The 21,166-nt window shown below is 58.0% G+C and overlaps 1 protein-coding gene across 1 annotated transcript in view; it reads left to right on the top strand.

Moving 5' to 3' along the window:
• The window catches only part of MGAT5B (alpha-1,6-mannosylglycoprotein 6-beta-N-acetylglucosaminyltransferase B), a 69,822-nt gene that overhangs the window by 10,334 nt on the left and 38,322 nt on the right, over positions 1–21,166 (top strand). The window contains exon 3 of the mRNA XM_075170115.1: positions 15,478–15,622. Coding sequence (XP_075026216.1) covers positions 15,478–15,622 — 145 coding nt within the window. The remainder of the gene's footprint in view (positions 1–15,477; positions 15,623–21,166) is intronic.

Here is a 21,166-nt window from a genome sequence, read left to right as displayed (position 1 = left end):
GTGTGTTTGTGGCTAGCGAGTGTCCGCTCCGGCGGCCCTTCCTGGGGGCCATCCTGGCTTTTGTGGCTGTTTGCTCCGGTCCTTGTTTCCACGTGTCCTGCCAGGCTCCGCAGCGACGCCCTGCAAGTGAAGCCGCCCGTGCGCTTTAATGCCTGCAGGGCTGGGGTGGCTGCAAAGAGCCGGGGGTCGAGCCCAGCACCCGAGCACTTAAAAATCTTTTGCATCGGAGAAATCCTGTTGGGTTGTGGATAAGTGGTAAAACCCACGGATCATGGTCCAGGCTAGGCTGGGGCTGTTCCTGCTTCTGCCTGAGTGTCCTGACCAGCCCAGCACTGAACCTCGGGGACTGCAGTCCCAGGGGAAGCTTATGAAAATGCCCCAGACTTGCCCAGAGCTTTCTTGGCTTCTGAACTGTGCGAGCAGCCGATCAAAACCGAAATGAAGATAGATGTGAGGCAGAAGCATGAAAAGGAGAAATGGATAATGTCACAGTCCAAAAGTTAATCCCATTTTAAATTTTATTTTTGTATATGAATCCCCTTCTCGGAGGCTCTCTCCAGAAGCCAAGTTTCTCGGTGTGTGCCAGAAATCATTCCTCGGATGGATTCTCTGCTTGGTGATTCGATGCAGCAGAGGCTTTGCGTCTTAATAATAAATAAAAAAGCCTTCTGAAATACAAGTTATTTTATCCTAATCCGCTGCTGTCAAGTAAACACAGACAAAGGTTCCTTTGTTTTGAAATGGCCACCGAGAGAATTTGTTCTACAAACAAAAATCTAGATAAAAAAAGAGAACAGACAGATCTATAAATTTTGAATGTGGGAGACGCTTTGGGAACGACTCTAGACTTGAGAGATTGAGTTTTCTGTGCCCTCTCTCCTCCTCCTTAGAATTTAAAATGTTTGTTTTGGTTTTCTTTTTCGAGTGTCTGCCTCTGGCACTGTCCTGGGGCGGGGGGCTGATCCTGAAAATGCACCAAAATCTGTAATGGTGGTGCTGGCGGTGCCTCTGCCCGCGGCCGTGCCCGCTCCGCGCTCGGGGTGAGGTGCATGCCGCTGGTGAGCTCGCTGCTGCAGGGGATTAGCGGAGGAAAAGAGGTTATTAAGTGTTAAAACGTGGTTAGAGGTGGCTGGAATATTGCCTGCCCCTGCTGTAGCTAGTTTAAAAACTGGAAAGACTTCTGTTTTCTCCTGCTGTTGATTCCTGTCTGGGAGGGTACGAGGTGCTGGAGGAGTTTGCTGCAGGCCCAGGGGAGGTGTAGGATGGTCCTGATGTCCCAACGCGGCCGGAGCCGAGCTCTGCCCTCGCCATGGGCTGCTGGCTCTTGCAGAGGGCGCTGAGTTAACTTCAGCTGCCCTTGGTGGTACTTTGGTACAAGTGCTTTGAGTGGTTCGTAGAGATAAAGATATCTCGGTGCTTGGGGTCCGTGAAGCTCCGCGCCTTGGGAAGCGCTGGTTTGCTGAGCACCGGAGTTGTGTGTTCGCTGTTCCCATAACTGTCTTTTCAACCCGTTTTCAAGGGTTTCCTGCTCAGCTTGAGAGCTCCACAGCTGCCTTTTTCCACCCCAAAATGAGCTCCCAGCTGGTTTCATGTCAGTGACCACAATTGGGCTCCTGCATTGTGTTCCCTCAGCTGCTTTGGGGACAGGATTGGTGGGGACAGGGGACAAAGGAAGGACAAGGGTGGGGGAGAGCCGCTTTTAGAGCGCAAGCTGGAAAATGCAAGTGAGCGGGGGTGAAGCACATCCTCGGCAAGGCTGGTGCCCCTTGTCTAGGCTGCGAGATGTGTTTTGGGCTCTGATCTCCTCGGGGCTGCAGGATACGGACCCTGATGGATATTAAACAGCTTGTGGGCTGGGGCAGGGCATTTCCCAGTCAGCCTGACGTGCAGATGAAGCTGCCCACCGCCACGGGGACTTTCTGCAGCTGGGCAACGGTAACTGCCTTGGCCTGCAGATCTGTCTGGAGGTGGGCAGTGCACCCAGTGCGGGGACTTTCCTTGGTCTGTGGCACGGCAGAAGTGCAGGCGGCCAGAGAACAGCTTCTGCTGCAAAAGCCTCTGAGATTTTGTGCTTCACTTCCATTTTGCAGGGAAAGAAAAATAAATGTGGAAAAGTTATGGAGGAAGCCTGCTGGGGAAGCCCCCCTTGCTGGGGGGGGGCATCCTGCCCTGGATGAGGGCTGTGGGTGAAGCTGAGCAGCGCTGCGGTCTTGGGGCATCAGGATGGCTCTGGCTCGGTGTGTTGGGGTACGGGACCCTCAGGAGAGGCCCAGCAGGCAGCGGCAACGCACGTTGCACTGGAAATGGTGCTTAACATCACCAGAAATCCTGCCCTGCGCTCCCCAAACCCAGCACCCTCCTGGTTCCAGCTCCTGGAGTGCTCTGCCTCTCCCATGGCTGTCGCTTGCTCCAGCTCCTGGAGTCTCACCTGCTTAAAGCAATTTCTTCCACCAGTGAACACAGGAGAGGAAGGAGAGGGCGATTGTTCCGGGCTGTGCAGCACAGCTCAATACTTCGGTGTTTGCGGCTTCCGTGTCTCTCCAGAGCAGGGAGGATGGCGGAGGGCTGGGAATTGTGCTGCAGAAGATAATGTTGAAGGTGGCTCGGGGTTTTGTAGGGCATCTTCACCGTTCCAGAGCCATAGTACCGTGAAGCGATGGGATCTCATGTTAGTTCAATCACTTGAATGGCTCCCCGAGGAGCGGAGCAAAGAGGCCAAATCGAAATGTGAGAACCTACATGATCTCCTCGGGGGGGTCCTTTGCTCCCGCTCCTGTCTCTGGTGGGTTTCCTTCTGCTCCGGCAGCGTCCCAGCTGGGTTAGCGTGGCCGGGTACCGTCACCCTTTGTTCTCGCGGAGGATGCAGGAAGGTCAAGCTCAGATTTGCTAACGATCAGGGTGAGCTTGAATAACTCTGTCATCCCTCCTCGCAGTCGGCCGTGCTGGGAGGGGAGGAGGAGGAGGAGGTCTGTGCGTACATGATCCTGACCCACCATCTACCCGCTGCGTTCGGCTGGTCGTGAGGGAAGACAGCAGAGGAGGGGATGGCTGGGCTCTGCCTGCGAGGTCCTGGCTGCAGTGAGATGCTGCGCAGCCCGAAGGAGCTTTAAAGCAAAACACAGATGTGTTCATCCTCCCATCCCAGTTCCCTCCCTCTCGGGAAAGGTAATTTCTGGACCCATTTGCAAACTTGGGTTGCTGCCACTTGTGACAGATCCCAATCTGCTCCTCCGTTATTTCTCCTCGGCAGAGCACACAGTTCTTCTGACAGGAGCTTGAGATGGGCAAAATACCCAAAAGTTGCTTTATGGCTTTGACAACTCCTTTTCTTACCTGACCTTGCTGGAGAGAGCACCAGGGAGCGACAGCTTGGGCTGCCGCCTCCTTGAGACGTTGTCGTGGTTGAACTCCAGCCAGCAACTCAGCCCCACCCAGCCGCTCGCTCACCCCCCTTCCCCCAGGGGGATTGGGGAGAGAATCGGAAAAGTGAGAAAACTCGTGGGTTGAGATAAAGACAGTTTAATAGAGGAAGCAAAAGCCGCGCACAAGCACAGCAAAACAAGGAATTTGTTCACCTCTTCCCATCGGCAGGCAGGTATCAGCCATCTCCAGGAGAGCAGGGCTCCGTCACGTGTAACCGTGACTTGGGAAGACAAACGCCATCACTCTGAATGTCCCCCCCTTCCTTCTCCTTCCCCCAGCTCTATATGCTGAGCATGACGCCATATGGTATGGAATGTCCCTGTGGTCAGTTGGGGTCAGCTGTCCCGGCCGTGTCCCCTCCCAGCTTCTTGTGCCCCCCCATCCTGCTCGCTGGTGGGGTGGGGTGAGGAGCAGAAGAGGCCTTGACTCTGTGCAAGCCCTGCTCAGCAGGAACGAAAACAGCCCTGTGTTATCGACACTGTTTTCAGCACAAATCCAAAACACAGCCCCGTACAGCTACTGTGAAGAAAATGAACGCTGTCCCAGCCAAAACCAGCACAGACATGCGGTTCCAGGGATGCTCGTGTTCCCTTTGCTTGCAAGAAGTCACGCGAGTTATAAATTTACCTTGTTGCCTTCCATGCACGGTGAAGGCGACGGGAGAACCAGTTGCAAAGTCTCGTGTAACCAAGTGAGGGTGATGGGGGGGCATGGGCAGGGCGAGGCAGGGAGCCGGGCAGGCTCTGCTGTGCAAACTCGGTGCTAATTATTCTGCGCGAGTTATAACCCTCTCCCGGGCTGCTTGCGTTGATGTTTGGATGTTGTCTGCGGAGCGGCTCTGGGTAACTGTCTGCAGCACCTTGTCTGCAGCTTGTCGGGATCCGCGTCTCCCCGGAGGCGCAGGCAGCGGCCGGGGTGCTGGTCCAGGCGGAGGGATGAGGCCGTTCTCGCCACCTGAATCCAGAATTTGCTTATGCAAAACCCCCTCGAAAGGCAGCGGGAGTTTTCCCTCTTGGTCCCCCTCTTCCCGCAGCGCCTGCGGGCTGTTAGCCGGAGCGTTTCCCCAGGTCCCCGTGGAGAGGCTGTGGGCGAGCGGGTGCGTGTCACCTCCCTGGCACCAGCTGGGACGCGCAGATCCTGCACGTCCCCAATGCTTAATTTTTCTGCTGCTGCAACCAGAGCTAGGTTTGAGTCTCCCGGAGCCCGTGGGCCGCCGGAGGGGTGCCAGCCAGGGGACACCCGTGGGGAGGAGCGTGCTGGGCGGCTCTCCAGCGCTGGGGCTCGTGTCCAGCCTCGCCGCGTCCGTCCTATCCGAAGCCGCTCCAAGCAGCCTCGGGGGCCGGAGCAGCCAGCTGATGTGGTAAGAAGTTGCCTGTCGGTGCCAAGCCGAGCTGGCCGGTACTGGGAGCACCTCCTTGGTGGGGAGCTGTGCTGGGGAAGATGGGCTTTTGCTTTTTCCTCCCCCAGAAAAATGCCGGGGCGGTGGGGCTGGCTCTCCGGCTTGCCCGGGGCTGCTGTGCTCTGGCAGCTCCCGCCGCTCGGGTCCGTTCTCTCTCTTCCTTGTCCAAGCATCGGTGGGGGGAAGGGGGTTACCGGAGACCCCAAAGCAAGGCAGAGCCCAGGTGCAGGGTGATGCCTCAAACCCTGCCTCCCCCCGGCCCCGCTCCCTGCCAGATGCTCGGTTGCTCCGGGGGCTCTTTGAAGCGGATAAACCGCACGCGACAACTGACGCTGCTCTTCCTGTCGGGTATGGGGAGGCTTCTGTAATTATGGGTGAAAGTGGTGCTCTCTGCTGAGGAAGGGCTGTTGGCGGTGGCTGCTGGGAGTGACTGTGGGTGTCGGCTGCACCCCGTGCAGCACCCTGGGGTGCGAGTGCCGCTGGCCCCGCTGTGCCATGGCGAGAGGCTGCTGCTGGTGCCGGGGTCGCACCCCCATGGGCAGCACAGGGGTGTCCTTAATCTGTATTTTTTTGGAGCAGACCAGTGCTTCGCCCAGCCGGAGGAGGTGGTGGTCGGTTAAAGGCACGTGTCCTCTCCCGTGCCTACTCCCGGCGCGCTGCGTCCCTCTCGGGCTGGTGAACGTGCACTGCGCTCCCATCTCCAACCCACGTTTGGAAAGGGGCTTTAAAGTGGAAGTGTAAAACTTTACTGCTCTTATTAAATTGCTATTGCAGGCAGGGGAACGAGTGCTGTTAAAATAAGGAAAATAAAGGCGTCCGCGGGGGCTGCGCATGGCACCAGGGGTTCCTGCCCACATCTGCGGGGATGGGCTGGGGGAGTAAAGTGCAGGTTGGTGCTTTGCAGGGCCAAGAGGGGTAGTAAGAGTTGTAAGGGCTGCCATAGTAGCGGTAAAGGCTTAATCCACCCTGGGGACACGTCTCGTACTGAAGAAGTGCCCGTTTGATACAATCGCTGCTCAGAACTGGATGCCTGCAGGCTTAGAAAGAGGAAAAAAAAAAAAAAAGCCACCAAACTTACTGGAAGATGGACGTGTGAATTCACGAGTCTTAAACTGGTGGAGCAGAGATGAAGATCTCAGTGCAGCGACGTGCGCTGGCCCCTTCCCTGCCGCTGCCGTGCCGGAGGAGGGAGGAGCAGCATCCCGCTGGCCCCGGTACTCTGTTATCTCCATGAGCAACGACTCCCAGGGAATGATTAAATCAATTAATTTATTTTCTATAGCTCATAAGGAAGTCAAATGGCATTTCCATCAACCTGTGATGAGCAAACACCCCACCACGGCCAGGAGGAATGTTAATGGCTCTTTATGCTTTTATTACTCCTTTTCACTCCTAAATCAAAATCCATCCTGAGCCCGGGAGGCAGCAGGTACTTCAGAAAATAAAACTAGCACAGTGGGAACCATAGCAGCCTCTGTAAAAGCTGTTTTTTCCCACTGATTTATTTGTTACTCTGGCCTAATCGAGAGACCGGGGCTGGGTTCAGCTCGGGCAGAGATTAGCCGAGGCTCGTCCCGCGGCGCTGCCAATGCCCCAGCTCCCCGGGGCCCCGCGCTGGGCTGCTGCCCCGCTCTGCTGCTGCTGGAAGGATCTGCCCGCCGGGCTTGGCGGAGGCTGACGGGTTTGGAGGAAGGGGATGATTTATTCACCACTGGAAACAGAGTGGCAGGATGCCCGGCACTGTTTGGCCAATATTTTGGCTGAAGGAAAAATGGTAATCGTTTTGGAAATGTTAAATTAGTGAGTTCTGCTGTTTCTGAAACATAACATTCCGGGGCAGCTGTAAATAAGGCTGCGAGCGCTGGAGGTGCAGAGCCGGGAGCGATGGTGGTGCCGAGCCTCCCCAAGCCTTCCTCCGGCTGATCTCGGGGCGTGCAAATGCCGGGTCGAACCCTTCCTCTGCCCGAGGGCTTTGGGCTGATTTCCTGCGATCCTTGGGGGGTCGGCTCCCGATAATAGTTTTCCCGGGTCAGCAGCGGGGGCCGTTAGAGGAGCGACGAGTTGTGTTAAATGCCGATGCCGTTGGAGCGATGCCTCTCTTGTAAAGGCCGAGAGCCGAAACGAGGGTTGGTGGTGGAGGGGGGTCCCTGGCTCACGGTCCGTGGAGCCGCTCTGGGGCTGCCCCTCCACCGTGGACCGGGGTGTGCAGCTCGTTGCCTGGAGCTGGGGGTCCCGGCTGCAAAACCGGGGTCCAGCTTTGCCCCTGGTGCCAACAGCATCCAGCCTGGCATGGGGTGTAGCCGAGCCCGGTGTAGCTTGAGCAAGCCCTGTGCTGGAGCCCTTGTGTTTTAGGAAGCGATTTAAAATCGATGTTAATCTTGTAGTTTGAAAGCCTCGCCTGCAGCGTGAGGTGTTTGGAGCACTGCAGAACAGCTTAAAATGCAATTTAAAATAGTGCTGGCTGGCAATAGAGGAGCAACTAAAAATACCCTGCTGGTACTTCTTTTAAAAAAGAAAAAAAGTGAAAGGGGGATGAGAAGGGGGAAAAAGATGGGATTAAAAAAATAAAATCAAGTAAATAAAAGGTGAACTGCAGCTTGTGCTGCAGTTGTGCGTATTAGTCTCCTCTTCCCCAGCTACCTGCCTCCCCCAGCCCATCTCCTGGGGCTGCTGGGGAGGGGAGGAGACGACCGAGCTCATTTTGCCTGGAGAGCGGTGGCTTGTGGCAGGACTTGTGGACCGTCCCCATGTCCCGCAGGGAACATCAGGTCTCTGGTGTGTGTTTGGGGGGTCGCGAGTAAGAAACGTTGGGGGGAAGAGCCCTGCGCTCTCCCTCGTGGTAATGAAGCGCTCCTGTCTGCGAGTGTAAGTGTCTGTACTGCTCAGCTTCCTGCCTTTCTTATTTATATGGAAATAGGGAGCGAACAGGGTTAGTGAGGAGATGGAGAGCTGCGGTCTGCTCCTGCAGGCGGTTCCTTGCGGGGGGGCAGGGGGAGCTGGCTGGGCTGGAGAGGCGGCAGGAGCCCCTTCTGCAGGCTCTGCTCGGGGTCCCGCAGCCGAAGGGCTGCCCCGAGTGAGGGAGCGAGACCCCAGACCCCCTGGGCTTGGTACGGGGACACGGGGCTGGCACCCCCCTTCATGCCCTGTGCCGGAGGAGCGCTGGTGGGACCTTGGGTGGAGGCTGAAGTTTGCTCAGGACCTCTCTGTGGTCTTTCTCTAACCAACCTCTGCCATGAAACCTAGTGCAGCATCGCCCACCTCCCCGGGGGGCATCATCACCTCCCGGGGGGGCATCACCTGCAGCATGCTGGGGGAGGGAAGCGGAGGTACAGAAGCCGTTGGCAGCGCAGGAGAGCGGAGCCCAAGGACGTGGCTTTGCCCTGGCTGTCCGGGAGCGGGGTGCAGAGCGGTGCCTGGCCGTAGGGCTGGCATGGTGCTTGCGGGAGTGATTTATGGGGCCGAACGGGGTTGCTTCCCATCTGCTGGTGCTGTTTCGGGCAACGCGCGTGCCACGGCACACTTGGCTCTCGCTTTCAGCCGGGGAACTTCTGCAGCACATCGGTCCCCGCAGGCACCGCCGGCATGGGGGGGCTGTAGGAAAGCTGGGGGTCTCTCGAGCCCGTGGCAGGGTTCAGTCGCTGCTGTTGCGCGGCTACATTAGCAGAGCCCTGGGGCGGCTCCTGCCTGGCTCGGCCGTGGCACGCGGCTGCCAGCCCCGTGGTGCCGGAGCCGGCCGCGCAGGGCGTAGCAGGGCCGGATGGGCTCTGCCCGCCTGTGGATGCGGTGAGAGGGAGTGAAAACATCCCTGAGGCTGCACGTTTGCCGCTGATTGCACAGCAGTGGGCGAGGGGATGGATAAATCCGGGGGGTAGATGATAGCAGGCAGGCAGGACATAATCTACTTTACCAGCCGGTGACTTAAGGCTGCTTAATTTGGCTGATTACCAGGGAACCACTTCGCTGCCGGCCGTTTCCAGCGGCTCAGCAGCAGATCGATGGTGCAGCTGGAGCCGTACCAAAGTGTCCGCTTCCCTGGCAGCCCCCAAGCCGCTTCGTGGGCAGCTCCAGGTGCAAATTGCTGCTGCTGGCGTGGAGCTCCCTGTGCGGCTCCTTGTGCCTTTTGCGATGGGGCGCTGGCTAAGCAGGTCCGTGTTTTCTCTGTATAACTTAAAATAATAAATCCACAGCAGTTTAATGGGTGTTTTCCCTGTATAACTTAATAAATCCACAGCAGTTTAATGGCAAATGTGGGTGGGTTTGCTGGGAGCAACAACTAGCTGAGTGCCCATGCTGGTGAGTGGGTGCCCTCGAGGGGTGCAGGCACGCAGCAGGACCTCGTCCATCCCTGGAGCAGCTCCCCCCGAGGGTGGGTGCCGAAGGGATGGAGGCGGGAAGTGGCCCAAGCCTGGCCTCGGGCCTCCGTGTTGCCAGTTAGCGCTGGGTCTCTGGGCTGTGATTGCAATGGATTATGTGTCAGGGTTAGCCGGAGCCCTTGGCTAGTTGGCTCTTTGGTCTTTTAATCTGCTTGAATCAAAATCAATAGTGAAAGTAAATAGAGGAGCGTGGGAGGAGGAGAGAAGCGAAGGGCTGGTCCTTTGCTGCCCGGGAGCCGGGGAGGTGCTGGGGTGGGTGCCCTCCCGGGAGGGTGGGGTCCCCAGGACAGCCCGGGGTACCAGCCACCCAGAGAGCCGGGTGGTGAGGTCTGGGTCCGGCTGCGCCGCGGTGGGGATCCTCCGGCTTCTTCTCCAAGAAATCCTTCAAGAGTACGTTGTCCTTTTGAGGGGTTTAAGTAGCCTGGAGTTGTCCTTTAAAGGAGAAAAACAAAGCAAAGCAAATGATGCTTTAGATTGAAATTAATTCAGCTGGTATTTTCAATGGATGTAAGTAATATCTTACCATCTCTGAGCAAATTCCCTTCTTGTGCTGGTGCGTTCAGCTGTTGCGAGACAGCCAGGCAGGGATATGACTTATGTCTGAGAAGGGGGGGGGAAATCAACAACAAATCAGCCATGTTACGAACAGCGGAGATATCTTGTGGAATTGCATTTTAAATGTCAGGGGGATGTTTCAGCGCCGTTCGCACGGGTCTGTGGAGATGCGGGTCGAGGCGGTGCCTTGGTCTCCCCCCGGCACGGGGGGCTCTTGTGGCCGCGGGGTGAGGGAGGCTGTTGCTGCCCTTGAAACTGGACTGGGGTTTGGGTGGAAAAGCTCCCTGTAAGCCACCCCTGCACCCATGGGGTGGCACCGGGGTCCTGCACCCGCCAGGAGGAAAGCACAAGGGGTGCAAAGGGCTGGGCACCAGCGTGCAGCTCAAACACCATTTCCCCCACGTTTCTCTTTCCCCGTCTTCTCAGCACGAAGCTGATGCTGAGCAGCGCGAGACCCCCCCAGCAGGATGGGGCGGAGTGACCCAGGGACGGGGGGCTGTCATCTGGGGCCAGCAGCTACGCAGGGCAAGGAGGTTTGAATCATCCAAGTGGCGAAAGGGAACGTGCCCTCAAAATGCAAATTTTTTCTCCCAAAGGAGAGAAAGGTTTTTGTCCTTTTGAAAACCTCGGCCTGAGCGTCCCAGAGCCACACGGCAAGCCGTGTGATGGGGTGACATCCCGCACACTCCCGCCGTGCTTGTCAAGGGCCGGGCGGAGATGGCTCCTAATGGTGGGGCGGCGTGGGGAGGGTGCTCAGGATCCCAAAACACGATGCCTGAGCAAGGAAACCCCTTCCCATCGGCTCCTTCCCCCGTGGCACAACCTGGCCTTTGCCAGCGCCGCTCCACATCACCTCCACTGGTCCCAGCCCCGCGGCGGGCTGCCGGCAGGGCGTCCCCCGCGCCGTGGCAGTGCTGGAGATGCTCCGTGAAATGCAGCGTTCTCAGCTGCTCGCCACTCCTGCGCCGTGGCCCCGAGGCATCTGGCATTGAACTTCACCTCGCGCCCGGGGCAGTCTGCGCAGGCAGCAGAGCTCACCGCTCGTCCGTCCTGGCTCCCGCTCCTGCAGGTTTCGGGGGCAGGTAACGGCACGGGGTGGGGCGCCTGCCCAGGGATGCATTCGCTCCAAGAAGGTATTTTAAAGACAAGTGTATCATTAGTGAATTCCCCAGGGTTTCGACCCATCCAAATTTGAGCATATTGGCTGTTGGCTATTCCACTGGTTTCGCAGAGAAACTATTTCTTTTTTTCACTAGACATCACCCTTAGGGGATGCTTTCTTTTTTTTCCCTGATTTCATCCAATTACTTAGCTGTATGCTCTTCTGAAGCACCATAAATAATTCTCCTCCCTCTGCTGTGTTTACCAGCATGTCTCATGGAATCCAGTAAGATATGATTGATTGCAATCATTATTTCCTAGTGCTGCTATGAAAACCTCTGTCAGGTTCAGTGATTGCCTTTAAAGAGTGGCTGCCACTCAGGAAGACTGTCAAAAACCTGTCATACTTTAGCAAACTCCAATTAATCTGTTGAGCAGTTTTACTTGTGTTTTCTTTCCCATCATCGCTGATTATCAAGGGTAATTAGAATATTTCTCCTTTGTAACTAGCAGCTTCCTTGCTTTTTAAAAAAAAGTGGCTCACAGGACTATTTTACTGGGGTTTCATGCTATCGAGTTGGGTTTCGGTTTCTCTCTCTGCCTGCCGTGCTCTTTGCAAGTCCCTCGGGGATCTTCGTCACTGGCCTAAGGGGAGAAGCCGGGGGTGCCGGCCGGGCTCGCCCCCATCCTCCGAACCCCCATCGCTGGCACGCGCTGTCAGGCAGCCCAGCAGCCGTCCGCGGGGTCTGCGTCTCCGCTTCAGGTTAACAAATTAATCCCGGCTCTTGCATTTTTAAAAGAGTCGCTTCAGCACTTTCCTCCTTTCTTTTGGTTTTAATGAGGCACACTTTCCAAGAGATGTAATAATCATTGCCAAAAATGTCAAATCGTTCTTGTTATCCTCCTTAAGCTTCTGGAACAACAACAACAACAAAAAAGACCAATAACAGAAAAAGGGAGGTGTTGATGAGGAAGGGCTTCGACTTCATCTCCAAGAGCCAGGGGAGGGCTGGGGGGAGATGTGCTCCCCGACAGCTCTGCGTTCTGGCAGGGTGCCCGAAAAGATAACCCAGTGAAGGCTGAGGTTTTCTTTTTATTACTATTTTTACTTAGGATTTGGGGTGGTTTTTTATTTCTTTATTGGAGAAGGAATATCTCCGCTCACTGTTGACAGCAAAGCTCAGAGCTTTGCTGTTGAAAAGCATCCTGGAATCGCTCGAAACCAGCTGGGAAATTGGACGGTGGCAGCGACACGAGGCGAAATCTCGGCGAAGCCCGCGGGAGAGCCGGGGGGCTCGGCTGCGGGACCGGGGCTTGCGGCTCCACTCGCTGCCAGCTTCTCCGGGGTCCAGGGGGGGAAACGGTGTCATTCCGCAGGGGGAATATCCTCGTCCCCCCTTAGCGATTTGGGAGCACAGCTGTCTTGTCGGCTGTGCTCTGCGGTGGGGACTCGGCGCAGGCGTCCGCGGCTGGGTTGCCTGGGGTGTGGGTGTAGCCTGAGCCGCGGGAAGTCTCCACCTCCTGCTCCTGCTTGAGCCTGGGGCGATCCCTGCGGAGCTTTGCCCGGGCCGCGGGGACGCGGTGCTGAGCACCCCTGGGTGCCCGGCACGCACATCAGCTCACTGCTGCCCGCTGGAAACGCGAGCCCTGTGTAGCTCTGTGCCTCAGTTTCCCTCGTGCCCCCGCCCAGGGCAGGATTAGGTCCTTCGCGGGGCTGGAGAGGCTCCCGGGACCCAGCCCGAGCCCCTCAGGAAAGGGCTTTTCCCAGGTCTCTTCTGTGGGACGAGCTCCCTACGTGCGCCTGCGTTTTAATCAGGGGCCAGAGCTGTTTCTCTGCCCGGGCTTTGCGAGCAGCCATTTAAATTTCAAATGAGCTGCACCACTAAACAGGCTTTGCAATTAAGCAAATGCAGCCTGGCCACAAATTGGGGCGACCGCCCAGCCCTGAGCGGCAAAGGCAGCAGCGGCTCTCGGTCGTCTCCATTGCCTTCCCAGACGTGATCCTTGCCTCTTCCCGGCGAACCGGCACTACCTGACCCCCCCAAACAAGCCGGGATCCAAATCCTTGGGCAGGGGTACCGCTCCGTCCCTGGAAGCGCGGTGGTCGTGGTTTAAGCCCCTCTGGCTTAAACCCCTCTGCAGGGGTTGTGTCGGGCCCCTTTCCTGACCCCCAGCCTCACCCGCCGGCACTGGAGCACGCAAGAAGGATGCGCGGTCTCCGTCTGGCTCAAAAACTGAGTTCAGGGTCGAAGCTCTGACCCGCTGGCAGTGCCGGGATGTCGGAGCAGGAGCAAATCCTGAGCAGAGACCCCCGTTCGGGGATGATCCGCCCTGGAAGCCGGCTGGGGCAGGCGGGCGGAGGGTGCCGGGGGCTGCCAGCCGTGAACGCAGCCCGGCCGTGGCAGGGCTCTCACCGGAGTGGGCTCGGTCCCGGGGGGAGATGACTAATGTGGATTTTCTGACTTTCCTATTTTTCTTGGCCTTGTCTTTGCCCAGTTTGCTCAGCTGTGTTTGGGGAGGCCCCTGTACAAACTGAGCTCCAGGGTCCAAGTTTCCACTTTTTTCCCCATAGCATCTTTTAATTGTGAGCTCGTTAGCGCTTCTGCCCTTTAATGGGACAGGCTGTGACTTGTGTCCCACCCAGGGGATTGGGAGACCTTCCTGGTGGGACGGGCAAAGGTGGCTCCTGCGTTCCCAGACCCATCCAGGGAGGTCTGGGGCTGCACAGGACCTCGGGCCCCCACCAATTCAAGCAGAAGTCGCCGACTTCTTGCCGTGGGAGTGCAGGGAGCGTTTGGGGAAGAGCCTGGTTTCAATCTCTGTGAATGGTACTTTTTTGCTCTCAATTTTTCTTCCGTTTTGTTAGATAGCGTCAGGAAAAATAATGTGTTGCTGATAATCTCAGCCAAGTGTGGAAGACAGCCTTTGGCGAGGTCTGGCCGGCCTGGCGTCAGCTTCTCGGAGGGGCTAAGGGTTGGCTTGTAACCCCGTGTTCGCGTGCCGTGTGTCCGGCGCTTTTGCAGCGCCCGCTGGGGCGAGAGCCTGGCAGCGGGCACGCGAGTGCCAAAGCCCCCGGTTCCGCTGCGGTGCCGGTGCAGCCCTCCTCCATCAGAGCTGGAGAACCGACCCCTGGCAGCCCTGGCTCCAGCACCGCAGCGTCTGGAACTGGAGTTAGCGGGTGATTTACTGGGGGAGTGGGGAGGGAGCTGGGGCTGCATCTCTGCAGCAGCGGGAGCCGTCGCGGCGAGCCGGTTCCCCGCGCGGCCATACGCGCCGCTCTCATCTGAATACCAAAACCACCCAGACCTCGCGTTCAGGCTGGCCTCCGTGCGGTTTGACGTGCGCAGCGGCTTGACTCAGCTCCTGCGGCGAGGAGAAGCCCGTGCGGGGGCTGTCCCCAGCACGCGATGCCGTTGGGATGCCCCCCTCCATCGCACCACCGGGGCTGAGCTGGGTGCAGGGTGCTGTGCCAGGGTGGGGGGGGCACAGCACAGCCACCCTCTGGCTTTGCAAGACCCGGTTTTGCATCCGTTCGGGGATGCACGAGATGTCCGTAAGTCCCGATAGCCACCCGGGGTGTCCGGCAGCCGCTCGCCTTCCCAGCGCCGCCCGCCCGGCTCCTGCTGCTCCCTGAATTGGATATGTGCTGCCGCTTGAAAAGCACGTGTGAGTGGAACTGCGGAGATAAGCCAGACGGGAGAAGTTCGGGGGATTATGCACTGATTAAGTTATTACTAATGTGAAATGAGCTGCGCTGAGATGAAACAGGAGCTTTATTTTCTGTTCCCTGGCTTCGGGCTCGGGGCTGCCTGTCACTAGACAGCGGATCAAACTGGGAGCCAGGAGCTCGTGTATCCCCCGGCGCTTTCAGCACAGCGGCGGGTCGGTGCTGTGCAAACCCGTAGGAAGCAGAGCGTTAAACGGGGCTGGATATCGGGGGCTTTCCCTGCTGGGGGGGTTTGCTGAGATGCAGCGTACCGGCAGTGTTTGGGACTGAGCTGTTTCCAGCGCTGGGGCACCCACCCTGTAGCAGATTTGGGTAGAGAAGAAATTCTTCTCTGCAGCAGGAAAATCCGGTGCTGCTGGGAGGATGTGTTGGGGGAGGGCCACCTATGTGCTCCATTTCCCATCCTTTTCCTGAAGCATCCCCTTAGGCTGCTGTCAAAGGCAGGATGCTGGGCGAGGTGGGTCGCGGAGAGTGAAAAATAGAAGTGCAAAATGAAAGGCCGTTTGGTTTGTGTTTGAGAATAAAGTTGGTTTCCCGTAAGCACTCAGGACAAGTCAGGAGTTAATGCCCGGAGAGGCAGGCGAGGAGGCTGGATCCAGGGCTGGTGTCCCCGTGGCTGTCGGGAGCTGCAGCCGCCCAGCTGGATTTGGGCACAGGCAGGGATTAGCCCGTGCTCGGGCAGGAGGATGTGTGCGGGGCTGCGGGGCTGCTGGCAGAGCCAGGGCAGGGATATCCAGGGGCAGCGGGGCACCATAAACCACCGAGCCCATCAGCGGGGCTGGGGAGCGCAGGACCGCGGGCAGCTCTGGGCCGAAGCTGTGGGGAGGGGGATTTTCTCGGTCCGACACGGCAGCGCCCAGCCCGTGACCGTGTCTCGCTTGCTCTTTGTGTGCCTGCAGTGATGGGCGCGCTGGAGTCCCGAGGGGTGCTGCGGCGAATGAGCGACATGCTGGAGATGCTGATGAAGAGGATGGACATCCTGGCCAGGCTGGAGAATAGCACTGACTTCCACAAAGGGGATGAAGCGCGATTCCCTCGGGACAGGTCAGTCGGCCGCGCCGATGCCCGTGCAGACCCCGTGGAGCGGCTCGGGGGGGTTCCAGGAGCGAAAAACCCCAGTGCACTCTGCGGCGTCGGGCCGAGGTGCTGCGTGGGGATGGTGGAGCCCACCAGGGCACGGGGCTTGGGCAGATCTTTTGCAGTCTTGTTGCTTGCCGTTTCTGGAAACCTTTTCTTCTGGGATTTCTGGAATGGCTGTGAATTTGGGGGTTACTGTAGCACCCGCCCCAGCTGCTAGCGCTGCAGCGTGGGAGGGCGTCTCTTTGCCGCCGGGCTGTGGTGGAGCTGGAGGTGGACTCGCCGGCGGCTGGAGCAGTGCCCGGTGCGCGGGCTGCGTCCCTCTGCCATTAAATCCCGGAGCGAGCTCAGGCTGGCTTCTTTGTGCCCATATTCCTCGGGTAGCTGTGGAGGTGATGGTGTTTTGAAACGCAGGGCTGATATGTTCAGCCTTGGAGTCGAGCAAGACTAAAATGAAAGAGGAGGGAACTGTCGGGCCCCGAAACGCTCGCTGCGCGGAGCTGGCGTCCTGGCTCCCCGGGGTGCACGCGCCGCTGCCGTCCTGGCCGCAGCTTGAGAGATGCCATCAGACCTTCCCGTCGTGACATGCTGATTTGCAAAAGAGACATCTCCCTTTGCTTTGAGAGCCTTTAAACATTTACTAACACTAATTTGGCTGTCACACCAAGGCCTGCAAAAATGGTAACGAAAGCGACTTAAATGTGGAGGGGCAGGGATGAAAAAGCCGAGGGGCAGCGCTTGGGACAAACTTTGCAGTGCAAAAAAACCGCCGGCGTAGATTTTGCTCAGGTGGAGTCCCAGGTGACAGGGATGTGACATGCGACGGGCTCCTCTGCCCTGTGCCGTGCCACCGGAGCCGGCGCGGGAGCTGCGGTGCATCCCGGCGGCTCCCGCCTGGCATTCCCACCTCTGCCTGCGGCCGTGGCCGCGCTCGACAGCCGGCGGGGGTCCCTGTGCCTCCCTGTTTCCATCTTCATTTCCATTTCTCTCCCTCGCTTTCCTTATGAGTCTCTTTTGTGCCTAAAATGGAAAATAGAGTCAGTGAGCCTGTAATTAAAGGCTGTGCTGTGCCGTACCGCGTGCACACATGAATTAAAGCTGCGCAGGCAGCCTCGGAGCGCATGGTCTTGCCTTTTAAGTAACATCATTTCAACCACTGAAAAATATAATCTACCTCGGTAATGGCAGGTGCTGGGGATTTTGTCGTTACGAGGCTGGCTGGTACCCAAGCGTACACGGAGGACAGTACTGATCCTGGGGAGGAATGGGCAGGACTATTACCGCCAGCGACTGGAAGGCGCTCGCTCACATTTGATGATTTTCTTGGCCAATCTCGTGCTAAAAGAACCAGTAATTTCAGGTGATGGTAATTTCTGTACACCAGCAGCCAAGAGATAAACTCAAAAGCATTTAATGTGAACTGGCAGCGATCACTGCAGATGGGTTTCAGATCTGCCACGTGGCTGGTGACCCGGGGCCATCGCTCGGAGAGACCAGAGAGGATGGGAGCTCGTGGGCCCAGCACGTCAGAACAGGCTCGGGTTTTGTGTATGTGCTGAGATGGGCTTGAGCGGTTGAGATTACAGATGTCTGAATTTTCAGGAATAGAAAATCAGGGACAACTAGTTTATCACCTTTTGCTCCTTATGAATTGCCCCTTAAGTGCATTCAAGTCCCTTCACTTGATCCTGCGTCAAAACCGATCTGTGTCATCTCCTTGTTCTCACCTAGCCTCTGAAGATCAGGTTTGGCCATGGGCAGAGCGTCTCCAGATGAAGCAAACATTGTGGGGGGGTTTCTTGTGGATGGATTTTTGCTGTGAGGGTCTGTAATGAAGCACCAGCAGCATCTGCAAACACTTGTGAAGCATTTCCCGAGCGCTCCCCTGCTTCCCTGCAGCCCTGGGTTTGGCTGAGGTGTGCGGTCGGAGGAGACGTGTTGGAAGTGTTACAGCTGTGCTGGGTCTCAGCAGGTTTGAGTGGCTCCGTCTCTGCTGCCAGGTGTGCTCCCTCGTCCTTTCTTGGCTTGTCCCAGTCCCTGCCCTCCGTTGTGGGGTGCACGAGGCAGCTGGAGGGGTGCAGAGCCAATGCACCCCGTCTGCCGCCCTGCTCCGAGCAGAGCCCGGCTCCGGGCTGACCCCGCTGCTCTGGTGGATGCTCTCCGGGGGAGTCGGGTAGCAGCTGGTGCAAAACCTGGCTGAGACCCCGCGGAGCTGGGGAGAGGCGTGCTGAGGTCCCCATCCCTTGGGGGGTAACCGGCTGCAGCCCCCCAGGACCCCCTGAGCCGAGGGGGAACGGGCACCACCAACCGCACCGGCACCGAGCGGCATCTCCTGGACCCAGATCAGCCCCGGGGCCGCGGAGATGCCCGGGTGCTGTTCGTTATTGGGACCCCCGGCCTCCACCAAGGGCTTGTTTCCGCCTCCCCTCCCTGTCTCTGTCTCTTTGATCACCAGTGACCGACTTGAAGCTGTCAGCGAAAGATAATACAATTAAAGGGTGCTAATTTCAAAGGGATTTTATTCTTTAAAGTGTCTCTGTTTAACACGGCAGCCGCCTTTGTCTCCTTCCCTGCTCAGCAAAGCCGCGAGCGCAGGCTTTGCAATTCCACCTGCGCAAAAGCAGATTAATTCTTGTTTTTACAAAGCGCTCTCCTGCCTAACGCTGGATCTCTGATAAAATCGGGAGGGCTTGGGTTTGCCAAGCCCAAAGGAAGAGGCGAAGGCTTTGCTGGGCTTTACGGAATAGCCCGTGAGCACTGTCCCCCTCCACAGAGAGGGCAGGGGTGGCTTTCGCATTCGGAAAATACAAGGAGGAATTTAAATATACGGGCTGCAATCAGTGACCTGCGTTGGAAAGCCTCTCAGCTGCCGGGGCAGGCAGCTTTACTCGGCTGAAAGTTACTCCGAGGTCTTTCATGGCAAAGGTCATCTGGAGCTTTTGCTGCTGCTCCGCAGGTGCTGTCTGCCCGAATACTCTATAGGTGCCCCTCTGTACCCTCCAGCCTGTTGCCTTAGACAACACTCTTGGAAGACCCAAATGTCCCCCTTAGAAGAGCTGCCCAGGGGTTTGGTGGGGTGTCGGGCTGGGGTAAGGGGACACAGGCTGCACCCGTGAACCAGCCCGCTGTGCCCGCGGGCATTGCTGGATCCCTCCCCGGGCCCCCGCCCGCACCCTGCCCGCGCTGGGAGGGTAAGCGATGGGTTCCCTAACGAGTGCGAGCAGCCTGCCAGTCAGCTGCAGAAAAATCAATACTGCTGTTAATTGAATGCAAGCCTCGTAAATCATCAGAAGGGAAGGAAATTAGAAGGACTTACGGAAGCCTCCTGGAGAGCTATTTACTGGGCAAGGGAAATATTAGTTTGCAGTGGAAGTGTTGGTCCCCCGCTGGAAAGCGCCTGGGAGGGAGGGAGGGAGGGGGTTTGCAGTGGTGGCCCAAGCCGGCACCGTAACCCGATGGCGCTGGGGCTCGGAGAAGCCCTTCTCCGGGGGCCGGGCTGCCCCGCGCCTGCGGGGAGGACTGGGGTCTGCAGCGCCGCATGCCCGCTCGTCCCTCTCCCCCACATAGTGGTTAGCCTGCAAAGGGTGTTATTTGCTAACGACTGATTAATCTTCAAGCTTAATTACTGCCAAGGCTCAGTTAATTTCCACACACTTTAAGTATTTGTTCTTGTAATCATTACATGACTCCATATTCCCCCAGTAATTAAAAGTCTCACAATATGACACTAAATGGGTGATGTTCCTGCATCCTGCCAGCCTGGCTCTATTAATTCCTGAATTGTTGCTGTTGATAAGCTGGCTTTAGAGAAATCGCTGCCAGATGCCACGGTCCCCTGCTACCCAGGTGAGCGCGGAGCAGTCTCGGACCCCTCCGTGCACCCTCTCCCCGTCTCCTCGGCGCGCTGTGGGGCTCAGCGAGGGCACCTGCGCGGTGAGGCTGGTGCTGAGCGGTGTGAAAGCTGTCCAGGGCGGGCAGAGCCCCGAAGCAGCCCGTGGGGAAGGTAGGACCTGTCCTGCGATCCAGCCCAGCTTTGCGGGGTTGTGGTTTTGCCGAGCAGAGCTCGGCCGCGGGAGCAGCATCTTCTGTTCGATGCGACCACGGGTGGGACGGGGAGGGGTGCGGCTGGCAGGGGAGCCCGGCGGCCAGCGCCGCGGGAGCCTTCCTCCCCGGTGCTCTCCTTCCTCACGGGTCCTGCAACCTGTGTCATCCCGGCAGAGGCAGCGAGTCGTTTCTTGCCGGCTCCTGAGGACGTCTGCAGCCCGGTCCTGGATGCTTTCGGTGTTAGCTTGGAGGGGATGGGCACAGTGCAGGGGGTCGCGAGGACCCCTCTCTTCTGGGGTCCCCATGAGGGTCAGGGGAGGAGATGCACGGGGAAATTCATGCCTGGCAGCTGAGATAAATTGCTTTTCCCTCTAAGGCAGAGCGGGGAGGTGGCTGTGTACCACTAGCAGGGTGGCCAGGGGAGCAGAATCTATCCATGTGCCCCCACTTGCCCGAGGGGCTCTGGGCTCGTTGGGAGAGACCTGCAGCCGGAGGGTGATGGGCATCGCCAACACGGTGGGCGCGTGGGTGCCCATGGGTGCCCATGGGTGCCCAGGTCACTCAGACCCTCCCCTCCTGCTCCCAGGCTCGTACCTCCCCCAGCACCTCCAGCTCAATTTGCTGAACCTAATTCCACGATCGGCTTTGCTTTGCCTCTTTTCTGCCTTTCCATCCCCAAACATTGATGTGCCGGGGGCTGCTTTGTCACAGGGCTTTGCAAGTGAGGCTTCTTGATGCATTAACACGTGGAGCCAAAGTGCTGTACCTGGTGTTTCTGTGCCGGGGCTGTTTGCCCAGGGAAAGCCCTCGGCACCCAGTCCCCCGGGGCAAGCAGAGCCCAGGGCTTTGGGGGGCTGCTGATGGTGCTGTGGGGTGCCTTTGCCCAGGCTGTGTGTTTGATTTACGCCCGAGGAAAATCAGAGCCCGTTCACCCTCCATCGGGTGTCCCCGACTTCAGAGCAGCTGGGAGCAAGCAGCCCCCCCGAGGGACGGGCTCGCGGGCTCTGCAGCTGGGGGACGCGGGTGCGATGGAGGGGGGTGTCCGGGGAGGCTGTAGTGCCGGTGGTGGAAACACAGGCTGCCAAAATAACCCTTCCAAAATGAAGTGGAGCGTGCCCACGGAACACGCTGCTGGCAAAGCAAATGCGAGGCTGAGGGCTGTAGAAAAGCACGGGCTCGGGAGAGCATCTTGCCCAGGGGATCCCCTGCCCTGGGGACCGTGATCAAAACGGGGTTTTTTTGGTCTAACTTTGTGGCAGGTCCGAGTTAGTCGAGACTGCCGAGGCTGGCGATGCCTCCACGGCTCACCGAAGGCGGTTTCTCGCAGCCCGCATCAGGCTACTCAAGCACATAGGCAAATATATCTGATTTATGCCCCAATCAAGTGAAGATTAACATACACCAAAGCGGCTGATCCCGCAACCCTCCTGTCCGTCACCCTTCGCGTTCACATAAATAAAACCCGCT

The sequence above is a fragment of the Calonectris borealis genome, chromosome 20 (genome assembly GCF_964195595.1).
Source record: "Calonectris borealis chromosome 20, bCalBor7.hap1.2, whole genome shotgun sequence".
Classification (NCBI taxonomy): domain Eukaryota; kingdom Metazoa; phylum Chordata; class Aves; order Procellariiformes; family Procellariidae; genus Calonectris; species Calonectris borealis.
Note: the sequence above shows the minus strand (reverse complement) of the source record. Positions and strands in the feature narration are given on the sequence as shown.